General features: G+C 33.4%; 2 protein-coding genes across 4 annotated transcripts; both read left to right on the plus strand.

The window, feature by feature from the left end:
• The first annotated feature begins 6,088 nt into the window (after positions 1-6,088).
• On the plus strand, positions 6,089-8,832 carry LOC114394450 (CBL-interacting serine/threonine-protein kinase 11-like). Its single transcript, XM_028356025.1, has 2 exons — positions 6,089-7,022; positions 7,554-8,832. Exons 1-2 carry the CDS (start codon positions 6,440-6,442, stop codon positions 8,321-8,323), a joined length of 1,353 nt encoding a protein of 450 aa, XP_028211826.1. The 5' UTR covers positions 6,089-6,439; the 3' UTR covers positions 8,324-8,832.
• A 1,567-nt stretch (positions 8,833-10,399) lies between these two features.
• LOC114394569 (GTPase Der-like) lies at positions 10,400-21,759 on the plus strand. Of its 3 annotated transcripts, none has more exons than XR_003662798.1 (12): positions 10,400-11,434; positions 17,055-17,173; positions 17,274-17,393; positions 17,521-17,608; positions 18,288-18,379; positions 18,481-18,585; positions 20,109-20,218; positions 20,417-20,504; positions 20,591-20,626; positions 20,727-20,817; positions 21,142-21,271; positions 21,377-21,759. XR_003662798.1 is itself a non-coding variant. In XM_028356184.1 (11 exons), exons 1-10 carry the CDS (start codon positions 10,648-10,650, stop codon positions 20,811-20,813), a joined length of 1,632 nt encoding a protein of 543 aa, XP_028211985.1. In that variant the 5' UTR covers positions 10,400-10,647; the 3' UTR covers positions 20,814-20,817; positions 21,377-21,759. The 3 variants fall into 3 exon arrangements, 1 of the variants encoding a protein (XP_028211985.1); XR_003662797.1 differs by having other exon boundaries at positions 21,142-21,209; XM_028356184.1 differs by lacking the exon at positions 21,142-21,271.
• Positions 21,760-22,761: the final 1,002 nt, after the last annotated feature.

Raw genomic sequence — 22,761 nt, forward strand, 5'->3', positions numbered from 1 at the left:
TTATTTTTTTTTTAACTTTGTCGTGTTTGGCCTTAATGATTTTCCAAATAGATCGAATTCAATAATTGTTTTTTGCTCTCCTTTAACCGTATGTTGTGTCTAACTTTCTTATGCATAAATTGGCTGCGCTTGACCCAGAATATAAGAATGATCAAAATTCTGCATGTGCCTCAAGACAATAAAATAAGAATCTATTCACATCCAAAATATCAACTAATATATCATGTAGCATTAAACAACCAAAGCAATCAATTATGAATCAATAATTCCTAAAATGCAACTAAATGGTTAATTTATAGTCAAAGTAACTAAGGAATATCTCTAACGTGAGTGCTTATAAGTTGCTTAAAATTAAGTAATGTTGCTTTATAATTTTTCCATTGAAGCAAATGATCAGTTAGCAATGTGATGCTTATATGAATTGTTCAAATAAGTAATCATTGTTTAACTTATTCATACCAATATAATTGTTAATGCACTCCCTCTAATAATTTTAACATTATATTGGAGTATATTTTTGCAATAACAGATCCAAGGGAGGACAAGCAGGGGCCTTGGCCCCCTTTATGACAAAAAATTAAACTTAAAAACTACTAATAAAATGAAATGTATCAGAAATATATATATATATATATATATATATATATATATATATATATATATATATATATATATATATATATATATATATATATATATATATATATACTGTGTGTCTGGGTGTGTGCGCGTGCTTATTTCTCTTCTAGTAGTAGATCATACATCTAGTTTTAAACATAACATTAATAATAAATATTTTTGTTAAACTTATAATTTAGTATATAATTATTTATGTTAAAAAATTCCAATCCCTTTAATACACTCTTGGATTCATTCCTGTATTTTTGTATAAAATTTATAAATTTAAGTGACATTAATTATAGAATTCACAAATTTAAAATAAATAACTCCTTTAAACAATCATGCATGATAGATTATCTAACGCGTTACTTTTCCTTTAAAAAAACACATATTAATTCAAAAAAAGAAGAAAAATGTAACCAATAGGTTACAGACATAACCCAAAAATGTAGCCAACGCATATTGATTAAAAATCACGTTGTTTTTTTTAATTTTTTTTTTCTCATCACTCCTGATTTCACAAACAAGAATGAAGTCAGACTTAGATAATAGGAAGCCACGGGCCAACAATAAAAATTAAAGGTCATTAAATAAAAATATAAGCATCAATTTTTTTACTTTGGTTAGTTATAGTTACATAAATCCGTGTATAAAATATTTATAATTATGTGATTTTATTTTAAAATGATCCAACAACATGTAATACAAACATATTTGCTTAAATGACAAATTTAAATATATGTTTTAAGAATTGAAAATTACTTATGTTGAATACATGATTGCATGTACCAAAATTGTTTGTATTACACAAATGGTTTCAAGAAGTCACTGGCTCTTTTATCTAATCATACATTTCAAATGTTGAGTTTCCAATGGAATAAATCTTAGAAAACAATTAATTGAATGTCGTGATAACATAAAAAAATTAATCACTTTATTTATTAACTTTAGGCACATTCCATTATGAGTCTAATAATTATATCGATAATATTTTTTTCATTGACCAATATTTCATGTCCAAAGTTCATTATCATTAATCATATTAGGGAGTTGTTATTTTCTCTCCCCCTAATTACTAATTCACTTCCCTTTATAATTTTTTTTCCAAATATACCCTAAAAATTTATATTCACAAGAATCACACCGGTGATTGTGCACTCCCATTATGTAATTCTTTTGCCCTCTTCAGATGCAGATCCCACTCCTTCGCCACAACCAGCCTCAGATTCACACCACCATAAACATGTTTGTGCATCCTCTTCAGGTGCTTGACCATTTGCAAATTGAAACCGAAATGCAATATCTCTTATCTTTAAGCAAACATACATATATAGTCTATCATTATTCATTCATAGGTAAAAAATAATTACAATAACTATAAAATAGGAGAAGAGGAATGTTGTGTATTGTTTGGCTAAGACGAGACGAGAAAAATGAATAAAATATAAAAATAATATACTGATAGGATGAGAAATATAATGTATGAATTTAAATCGTTAAGATATTATTCAAATTTCATTTTTAACGAAAATAATTTTTAGTTAATCTTTATTTATCTTTTGATTGAACTTAATTTAAATTAGTCTAAGTCCCTTTACCTTAGTGAATCAAAGGATTAAGACAAAAAAAAAAAAGTTATCAATGTCTTATTAGTAATTTTTCTACTTGCAAAGGTTAATAAAAAATTGAATGAAGAAAATGATAGTAATAATTAATAAAGGCATGAGAATGTAAATTAAATAGAAGGAAATAAAAGTCAGCTAGCATAAAAACTTGAATATACTTTGTTAAAAAAAAGTTTGAGTTTGACTTATTTAACTAATTTGTAAGTTTATTATTTTTACTTTTAAAAAATTAGTTTTTTGTTAGCTTATTATATTTTGTATTTAATAAACATTTTATTACTAGATTACAATCTACATACTAGTACGTGCTCAAGATGTGATATGTGGATTTAAAATTTTTTACACGATAATGCAGTAAATAATATTTTTTTAACTTCCAAACTGGATAAATGGTTTGCCCCTTTTAAACATAATTTAAATTTAAATTTAAATTAATATTAACTATAAATTTATATTAAAATATTAAATATGTATTTCCTATAAAAAATTAAAAAAAACTGAAAAAAGGAAGAAAACATGGACACAGTCACACAGATAAGCTGTTTGCGAATTTCATGCTATATGAAGATAAAAGAAAAGAAGATAAATAATGCGAAAAGTTAAATATTACTAATAATCCATATTATGAGTTGTACTCAAACCACTGTTCGATTGCATTTCAAAAGCCGCATTATTAGCTTTCAAGCAATGTGTTTCTCAATTTGCGGACAATGCATTTGACGACCCATTGTTGCTCTAGATTATTGTGATTTGAATATTTTCATTTCATGGTTCATTACTTCAATTGCATTATGTCATTCTAAAAATAAATCATTTGCATTACGCGTTGGAAACATAATTGATTTGATTGTCAACATTAAATTGAGCACCTTACCTATATATATATAATTACCTTGATTGTGCTAATTTTTGAATAAAATGTGTATTAGTATAAAACTAGCATTCGGCCTGTGCTATGCACAGTGCAAAAGAAAGAAAAAGGGAGAAGGTGAATTGTAATTGTAAATGGAAAAAAAAAAAAACAGTGAACTCGGACATCATGTGAATGTGAAATGTGAAGAAGACCGGATGATTTTAATATAAGTATAGATAAGATCAAGGAATAATTTTATGTATTTTACCTAATAAAACCACAAGAAGATAGATATAAATCTAAAGATTTTAATTATCATACACTGTTAATGCAAATTTTTTTATAGTATATATCTAATAATTAAAAATCATCTTACAGATAACTTAAAATGTATAACGATATTTGATTAGATGATTATATAATTTTTTATCCTATTATTATATTTCAATTAGGTTCAAATGCAAAACACTAAATAAATTAGATCTTCTCAAAACATCTCATTTCCAAGTTTTATTTTCTCTTTGTATTTTAGTATTTTATTATGGAAACAATTTACATAAAAATACCGATTCCATAAAATATGTGTGTTTACAAGTTATGGACATTTATTACAATTAAGAAAAAGAAGTGACAAGTTAGTTGCAAGTGAAGAAATTGAAACTGGAATATGGCATATCTCATGGAATATTTGAGATTTTCTATAATTTAGCATTAGTATTTTAGATTTTTTTTAGGGGATAAGTATTTTTTCTAATCCAGTTTTAATTTATATTTATAACTTGAATTCATGATATGATTGATTAAACTTAATAATTTTGTTCAGATGATTAATGTATTTAGTAATCATTTTAGTTTATGTAATATTATATGAAATATTTATTTTGACATAACCAAGATTTATAATAAATAATTTTTTAAAAATATACATGTGTGTGTGTGTATATATATATATATATATATATATATATATATATATATATATATATATATATATATATATATATATATATATATATTACTTTGAATTTTTAACGAACAATTTATATTGTAATACAAAGTAAATTTTAATTATTGATATATTTTAAAAAAATATTAAAATTCAATTTAGAAATAAAAATAAAAATGATATATTGAAAAATAAATGATAAATAAAATTAAATATACGAATAAAAAGGAGATTTATTTGAGGTAGTTGAGAAATATTTTTTTGGATTAATTATTAAATCAAATTATTTCAAATTAAAATTAAAATTATATTTAAAAGGAATAAAAAAGATTAAAAAAATAAAACAAAATACTCAATATGAGATGTGAGAATTACCATAGGATCATTTGTTTCAAAGTTAAATAAAATTTATTTAAAATTTTAAAAATGATTAAAATTTATATTAAGAACGTGTATATTTTATTTAAAAGTAACAAGATTAATTTTTCTCCAAAAAAACAAACACGGGCATAGACAAATAACAATGAAACCTGTGCGAATTTCATGCTATATGAAAAATAAAGAAAAGAAGACAAATGATGCATAAAGTTAATTTTAACAAATAGCAATCCAAATTATGTACTGTGCAAACCATTGTTTCCATGCCTTTCAAATACTGTTACCACATTATTAACTTTTTAAGCAACATGTTTCTCAATTTGCCAACAATATATTTGAAAACCCACTTTGCTCTAAGTTGTGGTTTGGAACTTTTTAGGGTTCCTTTTCATTATTGACCTAACTGCGCGTTCAAAACATACGATTGGTTAGATTGTCAACATTATTAAGCAATATATAGCTTATTTTGATTGTGCTATTTTTGAATTAAAGTGTGTATAAAATCATAGTTTTTTGCGTAATTAATAAAACCATACAAATCAAGAGAGAGATATAAAAACAAAATATACTAAAATTTCCTCTGTTTTATTTTATTATGTTAACCATTTACGTAAAAAAACATTAATTTCGTGAAATGTCTTTGTTTGAAGGTTATTGGCATTCATTACAAGAAAAAGAAAGAGAGAAAAGTTAGTTGTAAGAGAAGAGATTGAAACCCTAAACCTAGAATATGACATATCTCATGGAATATCTGAAATTTTTTAGAATTGCCTTACTCTATTGCAGACATTAATAAGGTGTGTCTTACTATCACCAACATCATTTTTTTTCCGGCATTATTGGATGCAAAACAAAAATAGTATTTTATAAAAGCTATTTTTTAAAAAACTAAATAAGGCGAGTCTTAATTGCCTGTGTCTTAATTTTAACTAAACTACATGTTTGATAAATTTATGAAGGGTATATAGTTTTTCTAAAAAAATTCAAAGAACTCATGTTAACAATTTTTAAAATTGAAAAAATAATTTCTAAATAATTTATAAAGAAAGTAGTCATATAATCAACTTTTATAAACTTTAATCAAGAATCTTTTAACCGAAACTGAACGTGTTGTAAACTCGTAGTCAAGATATTCCAACAATAACACAATTTGTGTTGCCAACATAAAATATAGTTTATAGTTTTTACTAACAGCGGTTTGATGTCATAAACAAATTGCATTCCCAAAACAGAAGACCAAATTTAAGCTATAGATTCTGTTTGCTAGTTACTAACATAAAGTATGATTTGTAATTTACGGACATTGTAAAAAAATAGATTTTCTTTCTAAGTATTTACACGAAAGTAAATAATAATTCTATATTATTTAATTAAACAATATCAATAGTTATCACTTATCTCAATCATTATTATTGATATAACATAGATTATTTACTCAATAGTTAATCTTCCAATAAAATCATACTCCGACTAAAAAAACCCAAAAGCTATTGTTTTTAATTTTCATCAATTTCTTTTACCACCGACCAACGCCCATATTATCAAATGCTTAAACACGAAAATGAAGTTGATTCAAAACTGATGCAACGTGCACGAACGATTAATCACAAGCCACCATCTATTCTAATATTCAAAGAAGAAAAAGTAAGCAAAAGCATCTTAGCATATTTCACATTCACATTTTCAAACACCAAAGGGACCTCATATGGACACGTGTCAAAATCGCATGACATGGTCGACATGCACGTGTGTCCCACACCACCTCACAATCTTCTGTCGCTCCGAACCTGCCGTACCCCACAAACAAACAAAAAAAAAAAACTCAAAATCCTTCAAATTTTGTTCCCAAAAAAAACGCAGCAACACCCCCATTTGCAACGAGTCACCAAAATCGAATTCTGCAATCGACCCATTTCAATTCATCTATCCAAATCGCATAACCCACCCTTCAATTTCCGCTTCTGAGTGCTTCCTCCCCCATTTCAAAGTTAGGGTTCGGTCTCTGGTGGCGCAACAATGCCGGAGATCGACCAGGCGGCGGCGGCGGCGGAGGAAACCGCCCTGTTCGGAAAATACGAGCTGGGCCGCGTCCTCGGCTGCGGTGCCTTCGCCAAAGTCCACTACGCGCGCAACGTGCAAACGGGGCAGAGCGTGGCCGTGAAAATCATCAACAAGAAGAAACTCGCCGGAACCGGCCTCGTCGGAAACGTGAAGCGCGAAATCACGATCATGAGCAAGCTCCACCACCCCTACATAGTGCGCCTCCACGAAGTCCTCGCCACCAAGACCAAAATCTTCTTCATCATGGACTTCGTCCGCGGCGGCGAGTTATTCGCGAAAATCTCCAAGGGTCGCTTCGCCGAGGATCTCAGCCGCAAATACTTTCATCAATTGATCTCCGCCGTCGGGTACTGCCACTCGCGCGGCGTTTTCCACCGCGACCTCAAGCCGGAGAATCTCCTCCTCGACGAGAACGGCGATTTGAGGGTCTCGGATTTCGGGTTGAGTGCGGTTCGAGATCAGATCCGGCCCGATGGGCTGCTCCACACGCTTTGCGGAACCCCTGCTTACGTGGCACCTGAGATTTTAGGCAAAAAAGGTTACCATAATTTTTACCAAAATATTCATTAAAGTAACTCGGACAATAATTTTTACCAAAATTTTACCTTTTGATATGTGATTTCGTCTCAATTCTTATACTGTGGGCATAGTTTTAGAAAATGTCCACAACCTTAATTTACAAGTCACAATGTTAAGATTTTTTCTACTCATTGATTGCAAGCAAGGTTTTAAATATTGGTGGCGTTTTGTTAATATCAAACATCTTAACAAACAAACATCGTGACAAATTGCGGATAAATGCAGTTGATGTAATCGTGAACAGTTAAAACAACCTTGATGATGCTGTCTAAATCACGGTGGCAGGTGATTTTCCAAAACATTGTTGCAAGGATGATTTTGTCAACAGTGTCAAGAATTTGAGATGAAATTACTATCACAGTTTATTTATAATTTAAAATCTAGTCACCGGAAATTACAGACAAAACATACTATTATCTATGAGGTCTCTCTTAATCTCATTGTCTTATTAATTATAAAATTTGTTGTACAAAAATGACATTTTATGCAGGTTACGATGGTGCCAAGGTTGATGTGTGGTCATGCGGCGTCGTTCTGTTCGTGCTCGCCGCGGGATACTTACCGTTCAACGACCCGAATTTGATGGTAATGTATAAGAAAATCTACAAAGGCGAGTTCCGGTGTCCGCGGTGGATGTCGCCGGAGCTCCGGCGATTCTTATCGAAGTTGCTCGACACGAACCCAGAAACGAGGATCACGGTTGATGGCATGACGCGGGACCCGTGGTTCAAAAAAGGGTACAAAGAATTAAAATTTCACGAAGAGGATTACCATGCAACCGGGTCGGGTTCGTTTTTCGGGCCGAAGGACGAGAGGGTGGTGGATTTGAACGCTTTTGATTTGATATGTTTTTCTTCGGGGTTGGATTTGTCGGGGATGTTTGGCGGGGAGTGGGGGGAGAGGTTGGTGACGCGGGAGCCGCCGGAGAGGGTTTTGGAGGCGGCGGAGGATGCGGGGGCGGCGGCGGGGATGGCGGTGCGGTGGAAGAAGGAGTGTGGGGTGGAGTTGGAAGGGATGAATGGGAGGTTTGGGATTGGGGTGGAGGTTTACCGGCTCACGGCGGAGCTCGCGGTGGTGGAGGTAAGGAAGAGGGGCGGCGACGCCGTGGCCGCGGCAGTGAGGGGTGTGTGGGAGGAGAGGTTGAAGCCTTTGTTGCTTGGGGGTGCAACCACGTCGTATAGTAGTGAGGAGGAACAACAACAACAACATCAAGAAGAAGAAGAACAACAAGAACTTGAGTCGCAGGTTGCCGGTGACTGAAGTCAAAGGAAATTTGAATGGCTTGGGTTAAATCCAAAAGAAAGTCAAAATGTACAAAAGTTAAAAGAAAAAATGGAAATTGGTGGGGGCACGGTGTTTATGTTGCATAATAGATGGATGGAAGTTGGAAGGTAGTGATTATGTATTATTTTATGTTTTTTTGGTTTTTGTATATTATTGAATAAAAAAGGGGTGTATTATTTTGTTTTTTTTTTGAGGGATTGTGAGAGAGGAAGTTGCTGCGGGGAATTGAATTTACTCCTTATTATTATTCTTCTTACAAAACATTATGTGTATATTGAATATAAGTGATGGAAAGCCTTCTCCACATTATGGGATGGGAGCATGGTTAGACTTTGTACTTTTACATGGTGAGGACTATGGTTCCTCGTATAATTTTGTTTTGTAGTATTTCAGTGTGTTTTTGCCTTTGCTTTATGCATGATGGTGAGGACTGAGGATCATGTAAATGTTAAGCCCCCTTTTATCAATTGATAATTTCATATGCATTAGCATTATGTCAAATTCGGCTTTATTGTAATTTCAACCAAAAAAAAAAGAAGAAATATTTTATCATTAGATTGAAACCACAATTCCCATCCCTGTTTTTTCTTAACCCTTACAGTTTGACTTGGATTTTATTCATAACATAAAATTGAAAGATTAATATGTTATTTATTAAATATTTAATGTTAAGTCTTAACTTATTTTAAGGAATCAGTGAACAAGTATTGTTGGTTTGGGGTTTTGACCCCATGCCATTCAGCAAAAGAAAAGGTTAACAATTATTATTATTTTAAAGAATTAATTGATAAATCCCATGCTATAATGTATATTGGTTTTATTGTTATAACAAAAAAAAAATGATTTTGTTGAATGTATTGTGTAAGTGAGAGAACCCTTCTCCACGATATGGGAGTATGGTTAAACTAATAAACTTTGTACTTTTATTTTATAAGCCATATAAGATTATAAGAAGAAGGGTATAAGCTATACCCAACAGAAACAGTATATAAACAGGGTTTTGTGAACTTGCAAACAGAACCAAGCTACAACATAGCATGGCATTTATGTAAAACAACCCTCCAGGCTCCATTATTCGTTTCACCCTTCAAAGAACCCTTCCAAGACAAAACTACCCTAGTGAAATATAGTGTTAGCAGATGTTGATGTATGCAACGCAAAAATAGCATACAGACATAAATATCTATTTCATCATCCCAGCATATACAGAACTGAAAAACCTTAATTCTATACCAGTCAACAACATTTGTAATAAACTTTGTACTTTTACAGGGTGAGGTGAGGACTATGTTTCATCTTTAGCCCACATAATTGTTTGGTTTATCAGCGTGTTTCTGCCTTTTCTTTCTGCATTTTGCTCATCAATTGGATTTGTAAATAATATATGGGGGACATCAAGATTAGGAAGCATAGAGTTTTATTACTTATTTACTTTACATTGACATGTATTAACTGATTTTTGTTATGGAATTTAGTGGCGATGTTTCTGCTCCAGGTGACACCCGATATTGAATTTAGACGTGTATATTTTTTATACAATAATTATCTTTTATTTTAACTCCCTTAACTAGAATTTTAAGGAATTAGTTTGTATTTGTCCTATTTTCAAAGGACTCAATGCACATATTTGATATCACATGATAGCACAACTTTCATTTTTATTATTATAAACCGCATGTTAATCTTATTAAAGACTTAAACTAGACCCATTTTTTTCATCTGTGTAAAAACAATAGTTTTTCAAAAATAATTATGCGATGGTAGATAGTTAATCCTTTAATCAAAAGCATTAGAGTTTGATTTCTGTGTTGTATCTATGAAAAAAAAAATGTTACATGAGGATACCCTAAATTTACACCAAAACTCAAAACATTAGTTTTTTTTTTCATGTCCATCAAAATTTAGTTCCTCAAAATAAAATAAAAAGAAAAATAGAGGAAATGTGTAAGCAAGCCCAAAATCTAAGAAGGCCCGTGAGCCCATCTTGGTGGTGCTAGCAAGGCCCATGGCATTTCACACCTCAACCCAACCCAACGTAACATTACAGCGCCTCCTCCAGTGTCCCAAGATCACTGCCTCCACATTCCACCACAACACTCGAAGCTCCTATCTCAAATATTAACCGAAAGTTAAGAACTTTCGAACATTCCATGACGAGGTTAAGTTTCTAAACCTTATCTTCAGGGAACTCAAACCGTGTCTGACCCTGTTATTTGCTTCGTTGCACATAAAATTCATGTGGGGTGTTGATTTTAGTGTTTTTTGAGAAAAAAGTTTAACTGATTTTAGCATTGTTCAAAATGCCTTCTGAGGATAGTTTAAGGCAGAGGCTAAAAAAGAAGGCTACTAAACCTGTAGTAAGCACTTCTAGGAACTCTATTAGAACTAAGAAGAATGAAAATTCTTTTGAGAAAAATGGGGTTTGTGATAGAGGAAATGGGTCTGAGGGGAAGTTGAAGAAAAGGGTGAAGGTTAAAGGAATGCAATGTGGTGGAGAAGTTGAGGAGAGGGGAAAGTTGAGGACTTTGGATTCTGGTGGGAAGAAGAAGAGGGTATATGCTAAGGAGGGATGGGATAAAAATGTGAAGTTAGAGAATGGTGTGGAAACATCTAAGAAGAAGAGAACTTTGATTAGGAATGGTGAGAAGCGAGTGAAAGATGAGCCTGATAAAGGGAACACAGGCCACCTTACAATGCGGGGTCCCAGTAAGTCAATGAATGCCGGATTGAAGGTGAAGCAATCGACTCACATGGGGAAGGAAAGGAAGGAAGATGTTGCGTTGGTCACTGATAAACAGAAAGGCAAGGCGAAGGAGGTGGAGAAAATTGGATTGGTTGGGGCAGAAGATCAAGGAAGCCGTTCGGTGAAGAGAGGTAGAGAAAATAAAACTGAATTGAGCAAAGGGAAAAACCAAGAAGTTGTATCTCGTTCAAGTTTTGCCAAGAAAAAAGCCAGAGATAAAACAGGGTTGGATGATGATGATGCTGAGATGCTAGATGATCGCCCAAAGAAGAAGAAAAGGGTGATAAAGATTGACCCACATGATATCTCAAACAAGAGACTAGATGATGGCATTGGTATTAATGGTAGGTGGTTTATCTTCCTCTCTTTGCACAAACATAGGTGCTGTTTGACTATTCTTTATTTGTTGTTATGCTAATATTTTCCTTAGGAACTTTAAAATGCATTATGCAATCATACTTGTGAGTGGAAGAACTTTGCCAATGATTGTAATTTGTATGTTTAAATAAATGGTAGTTAATATATTTTTAATTCTGAATAATAAAATACTACTAGTAATTGAGCATCCTTATCTATGATGTTTAAGATGTGCAAATGATGATTTCTGTGAGTTAAGTTTTAGAGCTGTACTGAGATTATGACTTACGTTTATTTTGTCTAGTACTTCTGACACTACTAGGCACAATATGAAAATTGGTTATATGACATGAGTCATATGAACAAATTATAGTGAAATAAAGTTCTCTTTAGTCAGTAAGCTATGAAGGTTTATGTTATTTATGTGACCTTTTTGCCTTTCTCACGTGTACAAATAGTATGATTAGAATTCCACTGGAACACTTCAACTTTTTCTGCAGTCTGTTCAGTTTTGATTTTACCCTCCTGTGTGCATATGATCTAGCATTTCTCAATTGAGAAAATGTCAGTATTAAGTATATTACATATTCAACTGAATTACATTTGCATACTTGCACAAAAACTGCAATACTATTTTTAAGGGACTTGTAGTGTTAGATATTAATTAGAAAAATAATAATAACAAGTTTTATGAGCCTTAAATTGTGGAAGATGAAAGTTGTAAGGTTGTAAGTTACAAAGTCTTGAATAAGTAATTATGTGAGCATTTAGTATTCTTGAATAAGCAAATTATGTGAGTGGTCACTCTATTTTAGTATAAATAGGGGATCATACTCTTGTATTTTGTGTGTCAAATGAAATAAAATCTTCTTCTTCTTCCAACAAAGTGGCATCAGAGCTTGAGTTCTAGAGTGTTGAGAGAGAAACACTTTGTGAGTTGAGAGATGGCAAGCAATGGCTTGAGTATGTTTCAATTCCCTCGTCTTACCAAAGAGAATTATGATAATTGGTGTCGTCGCATGAAAGCCTTGTTAGGTTCTCAAGATGCATGGGAGATTGTAGAGAAAGGTTATACCCAACCTCAAAATGAGGCTATTTTGTCACCAAATGAGAAGGAGACTTTGTTGAAGTCGAAGAAGAAGGATCAACAAGCACTTACTTTCATTCATCAAGGTTTGGATGAAGCTATGTTCGAGTTGGTGTCAAATGCAACCACATCCAAAGAAGCATGGGAGATTTTGAAAACCTCCCTTGAAGGTGTTGATAAGGTAAAAAAGGTGCGCCTACAAACTCTACGTAGAGAGTTTGAATCATTACATATGAAGGAATCCGAATCTATCTCAGATTTTGGCAACAAAGTGTTGGCTATTGTGAACCAAATGAAGCGTTATGGAGAAAATATGGAAGATGTTCGTGTGGTGAAAAAGATCCTTCGCTCCTTAATCGCTAAATTTGATTATGTGGTTTGTGCTATTGAAGAGTCTAAGGATTTAGACTCAATGACCGTAGATCAATTGATGGGTTCTCTTCAAGCCTATAAAGAAAGGTTCAATAGAAGACATGATGAGTCATTGGAGCAAGTCCTCAAAGCCAAAGCTTCTTTGAAAGAAAATGGAGGAGAAAGTAGTCAAAAAGCACGTGGACATGGAAGAGGACGTGGTCGTGGACGTGGTCATGGCCAAGGAAGAGGAGGAAGAGGAGATCGTGATAATTTTGACAATAATGAATGGAGGAGCCATCAATCCGCTAGAAGTCGTGGAAGAGGAAGAGGAAGAGGTAGAAACAATTATGAAAAAGCATATGAAAAGAGGTATGATAAATCTAATGTTGAATGTTTTAATTGTCATAAATATGGCCATTACTCTTGGGAGTGTAGAACAAATGTTGAAGAGAAGGTCAATCTTGTTGATGATAAAGAAGATAAAGAAGTTGAAGAGTCAACACTACTACTATCACTTAATAATGGTGAGAAGGAAGACAAATGCTTATGGTATCTTGACAATGGAGCAAGCAATCACATGTGTGGATGCAAAGAGAAATTTGTGGAACTTGATGAGAAGGTGAAAGGAAATGTTTCTTTTGGAGATTCTTCCAAGGTGCAAATCCAAGGAAAAGGTACCATTTTAATTTCTTTAAAAGATGGTGTTCACAAATTAATCACGGATGTTTACTATGTTCCTAAACTAAAAAGCAATATTTTGAGTTTGGGACAACTTGTTGAAAAGGGGTATGAAATTCATATGAAAGATTGTTGTTTATGGCTTCGAGATCAAAATTCTAATTTGATTGCCAAGGTGTTTATGTCAAGAAATAGAATGTTCACTTTGAACATTAAAACCAATGAAGCAAAATGTTTGAAGGCTAGCATAAAAGATGAATCATGGTGTTGGCATATGAGATTTGGGCACTTGAATTTTGGAGCACTACAATCCTTAGGAGAGGAGAAGATGGTGAAAGGGATGCCTCACATCAACCATCCTAATCAATTGTGTGAAGCATGTCTCCTTGGAAAGCATGCAAGAAGGAGATTTCCAAAAGAAGCTAATTCAAGAGCAAAGGAGCCTCTCCAACTTATTTACACCGATGTGTGTGGCCCAATCAATCCTCCTTCATGTGGTAACAATAAATATTTCTTGCTTTTTATTGATGATTATAGTAGAAAGACTTGGGTTTATTTTCTAAAGCAAAAATCTGAGGCATTTGTAGCTTTTAAAATTTTTAAAGCTCTTGTGGAAAAGGAGAGTGGTTATGTAATCAAAGCTCTAAGATTCGATAGAGGTGACGAATTCACATCAAAAGAATTTAATGAATTTTGTGAAAAATATGGGATTCGTCGCCCTCTAACGGTTCCTAGATCTCCACAACAAAATGGGGTAGCGGAGAGAAAAAATAGAACTATTCTTAATATGACTAGATGTATGTTGAAGGCTAAAAATATGCCAAAGGAATTTTGGGCCGAAGCTGTTGCATATGCCGTTTATTTGTCCAATCGCTCCCCAACAAAGAATGTCAAAGATCAAACACCACAAGAAGCATGAAGTGGAGTGAAGCCAAGAGTTGATCACTTGAGAGTATTTGGGAGCATTGCATATGCTCATGTACCCGACCAAGGAAGATTCAAGCTTGATGATCGGAGTGAGAAACATGTGTTCATTGGCTATGATGCAAGCTCAAAAGGCTACAAATTGTACAATCCAAACAATGGAAAGACAATTGTGAGCCGAGATGTCGAGTTCTATGAAGAAGGCACATGGAATTGGGAGGAGAAAGAAGACACTTATGATTTTTTCCCGTACTTTGAAGAAATAGATGAAGAAGCCTTGACTCAAAATGATTCAACTCCAGCACTTTCACCAACTCCTTCAACCAATGAAGCCTCATTATCTTCCGAAGGGAGTTCAAGTGAAAGGCCAAGAAGAATGAGAAATATTCAAGAATTATATGATGAAACTGAAGTTATAAATGATTTGTTTTGTCTTTTTGTTGACAGTGAACCCTTAAACTTTGATGAAGCAATGAAAGACAAAAAGTGGAGACAAGCCATGGAAGAAGAAATCAAAGCCATTGAGAAGAACAACACTTGGGAGTTATCAAGCCTTCCCAAAGGTCATGAAGCAATTGGAGTCAAATGGGTGTTCAAAATCAAGAAGAATGCAAAAGGAGAGGTTGAGAGACACAAAGCAAGACTTGTAGCTAAAGGCTACAAACAACAATATGGAGTTGATTATGATGAAGTGTTTGCACCGGTTGCCCGCATGGAAACCATTCGTCTTCTTATTTCCTTGGCAGCTCAAATGAAGTGGAGAATTTTTCAGCTTGATGTAAAATCGGCATTTCTAAATGGCTATCTTGAAGAAGATGTCTATGTTGAACAACCAATGGGTTTTGTCATCGAAGGTCAAGAAGGAAAAGTCTTGAAATTGAACAAGGCGTTGTATGGTCTAAAGCAAGCACCGAGGGCATGGAATACTCGCATTGACAAGTACTTCCAAGACAATGGATTTGTTCGTTGTCAAAATGAGTATACTCTTTATGTTAAAACTTTTAATAATGGTGATGTCTTATTTATTTGTCTTTATGTGGATGACCTTATCTTTACCGGCAATAACCCAAATTTGTTTGAAGACTTCAAGGAGTCCATGTCTCGTGAATTTGATATGACAGATATGGGACTCATGTCATATTACTTGGGAATGGAAGTGAAGCAAACAGAGAATGGTATCTTTGTCTCACAAGAAAGCTACACAAAAGAAGTGTTGAAGAAATTTAATATGCTTGATTGCAATCCCGTGAACACACCTATGGAAGGTGGCTTGAAGTTATCAAAGTTTGATGAAGGAGAGAAGGTAGACTCCACGGTCTTCAAGAGTCTTGTGGGGAGTTTAAGGTATCTAACCAATACAAGGCCCGATATTCTATATGCGGTGGGAGTTATGTGTCGCTTTACGGAGGCTCCTACCTCTCCTCATCTAAAAGCCGCAAAAAGAATTCTTCGTTACTTGAAAGGTACAATTGATTTTGGATTGTTTTATTCTCCCTCCAATAACTATAAGCTTGTGGGATTTTGTGATAGTGATTTTGCCGGAGATGTTGATGATAGAAAAAGTACTATCGGATTTGTATTTTTTATGGGTGATTGTGTTTTTACATGGAGTTCTAAGAAGCAAGGCATTGTGACACTTTCTACTTGTGAAGCCGAGTATGTAGCTGCAACTTGTTGCACATGTCATGCCATTTGGCTAAGAAGATTGTTGGAGGAACTTCAGTTGTTGCAAAAGGAAAGCACAAAGATCTATGTTGATAATAGATCTGCACAAGAGCTTGCCAAGAATCTGGTGTTCCAGTAACGAAGTAAGCATATAGATACAAGGTATCATTTCATTAGAGAGTGTATTACAAAGAAAGAAGTAGAATTGACTCATGTGAAAACTCAAGATCAAGTTGCGGATATTTTCACCAAGCCTCTCAAATTTGAAGATTTTCGAAGATTGCGAGCAAAACTTGGTGTGCAGAAGAATTTTCCAATTAAGGGAGGATGTTAGATACTAATTAGAAAAATAATAATAACAAGTTTTATGAGCCTTAAATTGTGGAAGATGAAAGTTGTAAAGTTGTAAGTTACAAAGTCTTGAATAAGCAATTATGTGAGCATTTAGTATTCTTGAATAAGCAAATTATGTGAGTGGTCATTCTATTTTAGTATAAATAGGGGATCTTACTCTTGTATTTTGTGTGCCAAATGAAATAAAATCTTCTTCTTCTTCCAACATGTAGGTCCCAATGAACTGATTTTATAAATTATCGGATGAGGTTGAAGGTTTAGGACACATGCTTAACATCTTCTTTGTGTATTTTCTGTATTTTCAATTTAGAATTTAACAAAAAGATACAAAGAGGAGCTGTTCATTTACAGGACAGACCCGAAGGATGATTATCCTCTGCTGAACATTTAAGTTTAGTTTAAAGTTTGAATGAATCCTGTGACTGTCTTTCTGTACTGTCTGTAATACATCAAATGCTTGTGTTTTATCTTGAATGTGATGATTTTTACTGTTTACATGAATACCTTGAGAACTTCTTCCCTTTGATTCCCTAAGTTAATTTCAGGAAGTAAAGAGGAGAAGAAAAATGAAAAGGAGTCCGAGAAAGAGCCTAAGATGTCCAAGAATGCCCAGTTCCGTGCAATACAGCCTAGCCCTTTAATACTTTCCTTTGTGGAGAAAAATGTAATCTGTATGAGTAGGGACTTTTGATTGTTGTGTTGATTATGTTGTTCCATTGTTAATGTGAAGGTATTTTGACTTCTACTATGGTTATTATTCACAGCTTTTGGGAAGGAGACGCATGATTGACTTAAAAAGGGCAGGTTACAATATAGATCTTTCTGCACCCTTAGATAATATTCCCTTCTCTAGCAGTTCAGAAAGAGAGAAAATTGAAGAAAATGTATGTGTTTGTTTAGTGCAATAAAAAAACATTAATTATACTTCTAGAATAAGCATTGCTATTCAGTTTAATTGTTGTTGCTTTCCCTTTGTTAATCTTGTCATTCTGTTCTGATTGACTGTGACAGATTTTTAGGAATAAATTGGAATTTTTTGCTGCTGCAAAGGTCTCATCATCATTTCCAACTCCTAATCTTCCAGAGATTGCATTTGCTGGTATGGTTTTAAGGCACCATCATTTAACTCTACTTTTTTGTACCTTTGTTTTCTTTGTTTACGTTAATTGTATTATGGTATTGTTGCATTTATTTGGTTGAGGCGTTATATTTTATCATTATTACCTTGTTTCTGGTTTCATTATCTTTAGCTGTTTTATTTCTGTTATGTAAAAGTTAGTGTATGATATACTTGTAATAACAACAACAAAAACAATACAAATAATAAGTTTGATTGTCATTCTTGACGCAATGGCAAGCTTGCTTCCAGCTGGTCTAGTGGTCATCTGTTTTGGGTAAACAGCTTATCCATTCACAGGCAGGGCTAAATACATCTTAACCTCCTGAAAACAACAGTGGTGGTAGCCTCGTCTACTAAGCTGCCCTTTTTTGTTGTTTTTGTTGTAATAAGAGACTTGTCAAACTGTAGTCAAGTCATTGTGATGTTGATTATTTTGTATTTCACTTCCTTGTGACGGTACATTTTAGGGCTATAAACTGAACCTACATACGGTAAATTCAGTAAATTTTTTGCAGAAGGGTTTGGGGTTGTTTTCATCATTATTTTAAGGGTTCAGATAATCAAGTCAAATAGATCTGTGTAGAAAGTAGGTAGATATTAATGTACTTGCTAAGAGAAACAAGTGAAATGATATTTCTGACCGTGTTCTGGTTATCAGGAAGGTCAAATGTCGGGAAGTCATCTCTTCTTAATGCACTGACTAGACAATGGGGGGTTGTGCGGACATCAGACAAGCCCGGCCTTACACAGGTATCATAAGTTCTTGAAAGTTGGCACATTTAGAAATTTGAAAGATAAAGTGCGTTGATAGATGAAATGTTCTTTTGTAACAAATGATGAATACTCTGCAGACAATCAACTTCTTCCAGCTGGGAACAAAGCATTGCTTAGTTGATTTGCCAGGATATGGATTTGCTTATGCAAAAGAAGAAGTGAAAGAATCTTGGGAGGAGCTTGTAAGTATGCAAATTATATTCAATCTCTCATGGTCAGGTTGTTCTTAAAAATTTGGTTTAGCCTCTAAAGTATTATGATATCTTTCCATAAGTGCTAGTCTTCCCATACTTCAAGGTTATGTGTTAAAGTTCAATCACTATTTTGTTGGATTAAAACACCACTTGTCATGCTAAATTGGTTTTCAGTTTTGACCACCTACCTATTCATAGCTACTGTACTTGTGGGGCAAGAAAGAGGCCACAGGGGATTGAGGGACATCGATTCAATTCTGGGACTATTTTATTAACCTGGCAAGATGAAAATAATTCTGTTAACTAATTTTTTGTGCACTAAACTAATTGAGTTGTTTCTTGGAATTTGATTGTTTGCTGTGGTGTTTTACTGTTAATGGTGCCCTGACTCGGGAGAATGAAATAAAACCATGTTAATAATTTTTTTTGTGATAAATAATGAGTTTCACTACGACAGAAGAAATTACAAAAAGTTTGGAGGAAAAGCAATCCTCTTTGACACAGAATCAAAACATGGTGATATAAACTTTAGCACTGGTCAAGTCTTCAAAACTTGGTTTGATGTTGATGTTAGACTTAAGAGATTCACCAAATTTTATATAGAAATCATGTTAGATACTAAGCTAGATTTCTTTGGTTTATTCACTTAATAAAAAAATAACTGTCCAATTGTCTATACAAAGTGATGAAGGGGCTTGTTATTCATGTGCCTAAAGGGGCTTGTTATTCATGTGCCTATACCAATAGTTAATGAGGAGAATAAGGATGGGAAGGTTTATTCTGGGAGGAATAAACAGTAATTATACGAAGTTAATGTATCATGAGTAAGTTACAAGAGTTTCTGTTAGAAGTTTAATGAGTCAGTTACTATTGATTTTTATTTGGAGTTATAGTTGGTTAATGAGTAGTTTGCTAGAGGTTCCTTCTGGAGTTGAATAAGGGAAAATTTTAAAGGAAGTTATCTGGGAGAAAATAATACAAACTGATCATTCTCGGTGAAAAAAGGCGACACCTCTTCTAAGGGAATTCTTCCTTGAGTTTCTTTTCTGTTCATATGAATAACAGGAAGTCAGGAACCCTTGTCTTATTTTTCTACCAGTCTACTATCGTTAGTCACTTGTAAATAGGAAACCTATCACTTCATCTTGGCCAATAGTGAATATATTAAGATCTTAATTTTCGTTTATTAGTATTAAAACTTTATACTATTACCTATTGTCAATTGACCCATTTAGTGGATGCTAGATATGACTTGATTGTTAGCTATAATAACTTTGCATTGTTTGTTGCCACACATCCTTTATATGTTAAAGTTTTCTCTTAGCCAAATGGATCTGTGTTTTTAACTTGTCTTTTCTGCCTTCACACTGGGACAGTATAAGGTTCATTTGGTCATATGTGTTGGCATTTTCCATGTTTCCTCATATTTTATTGTAGAAATGTTCATGGAGTGGGTTTTTGAGTTGCCTTGTTATATTAAGCACCGGTTTCTGGAAACCCTCTAATTTTAGGTGAAGGAGTATGTGTCCACAAGAGTTGGTCTCAAACGAGTATGCCTGCTGATTGATACAAAGTGGGGTATGAAACCAAGAGATCTTGAACTAATTGAATTAATGGAAAGGTAAACCATACATGGGCAATTGGCATCATGTGTCGTTGTGCTTTATTTTGGCCATTGGTGTTGTGCACCTTTGTTCTTTATTTCTTCTTTCCTTGGGAAAGCTACAAATATAAGTGTGGCTTATATTCTGATCATATAAACTCATAAGGGGGTATGTCAGGTACCTAAATTTATTTGACAAGTGATATCAATTTGCAGATCAAAAACTAAATATCAGATTGTATTAACTAAGACAGATATGGTCTTTCCAATTGATGTGGCAAGACGTGCCATGCAAATTGAAGAGGTAAACACTGACCATCCAAATTAACCTTCTATGAAAATTAACATTCTATTTTGGAGATTAACAAGTTTCTTCATGCTTGATCACAGAGCCTCTTCCAGAACAAATCTGTAGTTAAGCCTGTGGTATGCTGATCCTTTTGGCAGATTTATTCATACTATTTTATTTTCCAATTTTCCTGACATTATTGTTGGGATTAAGCTTTGGGTGGATTGTCTATGGCAGATGATGGTAAGCTCAAAATCTGGAGCAGGAATTCGAAGCCTGAGAACGGCCCTAGCCAACATAACTCGATTTGCCAGAAGATTGTAGTAAGGTGGTCTGATTCTTTTCTTTTTTTAATTTTCTAGTATTTTGCTCGTAGCACCACGTATGCATACTTGTTTATACTATAGGTAAACCAAATATAAAGGGCACTATGCTTCCATTGTAAAACCAACTACTATCTTAACCATTTGCACACCAAGTCCAGGTACATGCTTAAGTAACATATGATAAGGCGAATGCTATTGTATTCCTTATTATTCATGGAAGACTAGGTGCATGTTTGGTAACACGGTGATTTGTACTCACTGCGATTTTCTGAAGCAACAAATAATTGTTTTGGTGTTGATTTTACCATGATTTTCATGTGAACCAGGATTTTTACCACCAATCCAAACACGCTGTAGAAGTTGTGACCTTAAAAGTGGTTACGAATCCCCTTTAGTGAGTACTTTGGTGCAACCTTCGTGCCATCATCCATCATATTTTGTGTTTTTTTTTCACTGGTAAAACATAATAATCAATAGTAATGTCTATGTCTAATTGCTTCCAATAAAACCCGGTTTTGCTTTTACTCTTACCTTGCTGACCATGCTCTCTTTCTGGTGCAGATGTTTTATATAGTCAAGACAGCACATGGGCATAGTGAAGTGGATTCATTTGTTTGAAGTGCAGACTTCATTTGCCACGTGCCAGGCCAAACCTTTTTTTTTGCCTCCCATCTAATTTTTAGTAGCATTGCAAGAAATTATTTTATGATTGTTTTGGGTGTTTTTTATATAATAGCTCAAATAATTTTTTTTCTTTGGTCAAAAAGAGTGGGTGCATGCATGACATGCTTACCACTTTAGTTTTCAGCGTGGACCTAACCTTATTAACTCCCTCAGCCGCCCCACACTTGATCTAAATATTTCTATTTATTACTATTTCCCCTGAGAAATGGATTTCAAGGATCAGCAATGAATGCCATTAACTTGTGGAGCAGTTAAATTAATGGCATTGGAATTTAATGCTGATTTGCGATAACTCAACTAAGTGGCAATTTTGAAAGTTCCATTTTACCTATAAAAAAATTCCAATATTCAAACATTGGGACATAAAGACTGGGTCCAGCTTTGTTATATTAGGGACATATATTTTGGTTTTTTATTTATGTAAAAAAATGCTTTAAACTGAAAATTTCTCCAATCAAATACAACAAAATATTATTATACCAGTTCACATTCTCCTCTAACAACCCTTTCAGAGGTCATTTAAATTAATCAGTACCAGGTCATAAAATAAAAATTCCCATTGTGGTCATCATAAAAAAAAGTCTAAATGATCATTTTAGTCTCTTATCTTATTTATTTTGTTTAAAATGATCCTTTGTTTTTTCAAAAGATCAAGGTGATCTTTTATCTTATTTATTTTGTCTAAAATGATTCTTTATTTTTTTAAAGTTATTTTAGCATTTTATATTATTTAAAATGTTCTTTCAATTATAAATATGTTTAACTTTGTCATTCGAATAATATTATAATAAATTATCATTTTAAATTAAATAGTTGAAAGAGTATTTTGAATCTTTTAAATAGTCTAAAACATATATTTGATCCCCAAACTTTGGTTCTAAATTGGTTCCTTATGTTATAAAAGTTCTAAAATGATTCCCTAAAAAAATTTTAGTAAAAAGTTTGTCCTTTCATTAGTTCTAATTTAAACGGCATTAAATTTGCATCATTGACAAGTCAATTGTGGTTCCTCCATAGTGGAATGAAACAGAGGTAAACGTTGTCCCATTGCTTACACTTGCAGAGTTCATCTTGAACAATGTTGACGAACCGAATCTCTCGTGAAACAACAAGGTCACACTGATGCTAGAAACTTCACCTCCACTAGAGGAGTTGAAATTGCCAATTACCTAAGTTTAATGTCGTTTTAATTAAAAGTTTGTCCTTATTAGTTCTAAATTGGTTTCCTAACTATTTTAGAACTTTTAAAACATAGATGACCA

Source organism: Glycine soja, chromosome 18 (assembly GCF_004193775.1).
Source record: "Glycine soja cultivar W05 chromosome 18, ASM419377v2, whole genome shotgun sequence".
Lineage (NCBI taxonomy): Eukaryota > Viridiplantae > Streptophyta > Magnoliopsida > Fabales > Fabaceae > Glycine > Glycine soja.

Coding starts and splice junctions, on each gene's coding strand:
- LOC114394450 (XM_028356025.1), top strand. CDS start 6,440: ATGCCGGAGATCGACCAGGCGGCGGCGGCGGCGGAGGAAACCGCCCTG. Junction 7,023..7,553: donor TGAGATTTTAGGCAAAAAAG/GTTACCATAATT, acceptor CATTTTATGCAG/GTTACGATGGTGCCAAGGTT.
- LOC114394569 (XM_028356184.1), top strand. CDS start 10,648: ATGCCTTCTGAGGATAGTTTAAGGCAGAGGCTAAAAAAGAAGGCTACT. Junction 17,174..17,273: donor TTTCCTTTGTGGAGAAAAAT/GTAATCTGTATG, acceptor TATTATTCACAG/CTTTTGGGAAGGAGACGCAT. Junction 20,505..20,590: donor GTGCCATGCAAATTGAAGAG/GTAAACACTGAC, acceptor GCTTGATCACAG/AGCCTCTTCCAGAACAAATC.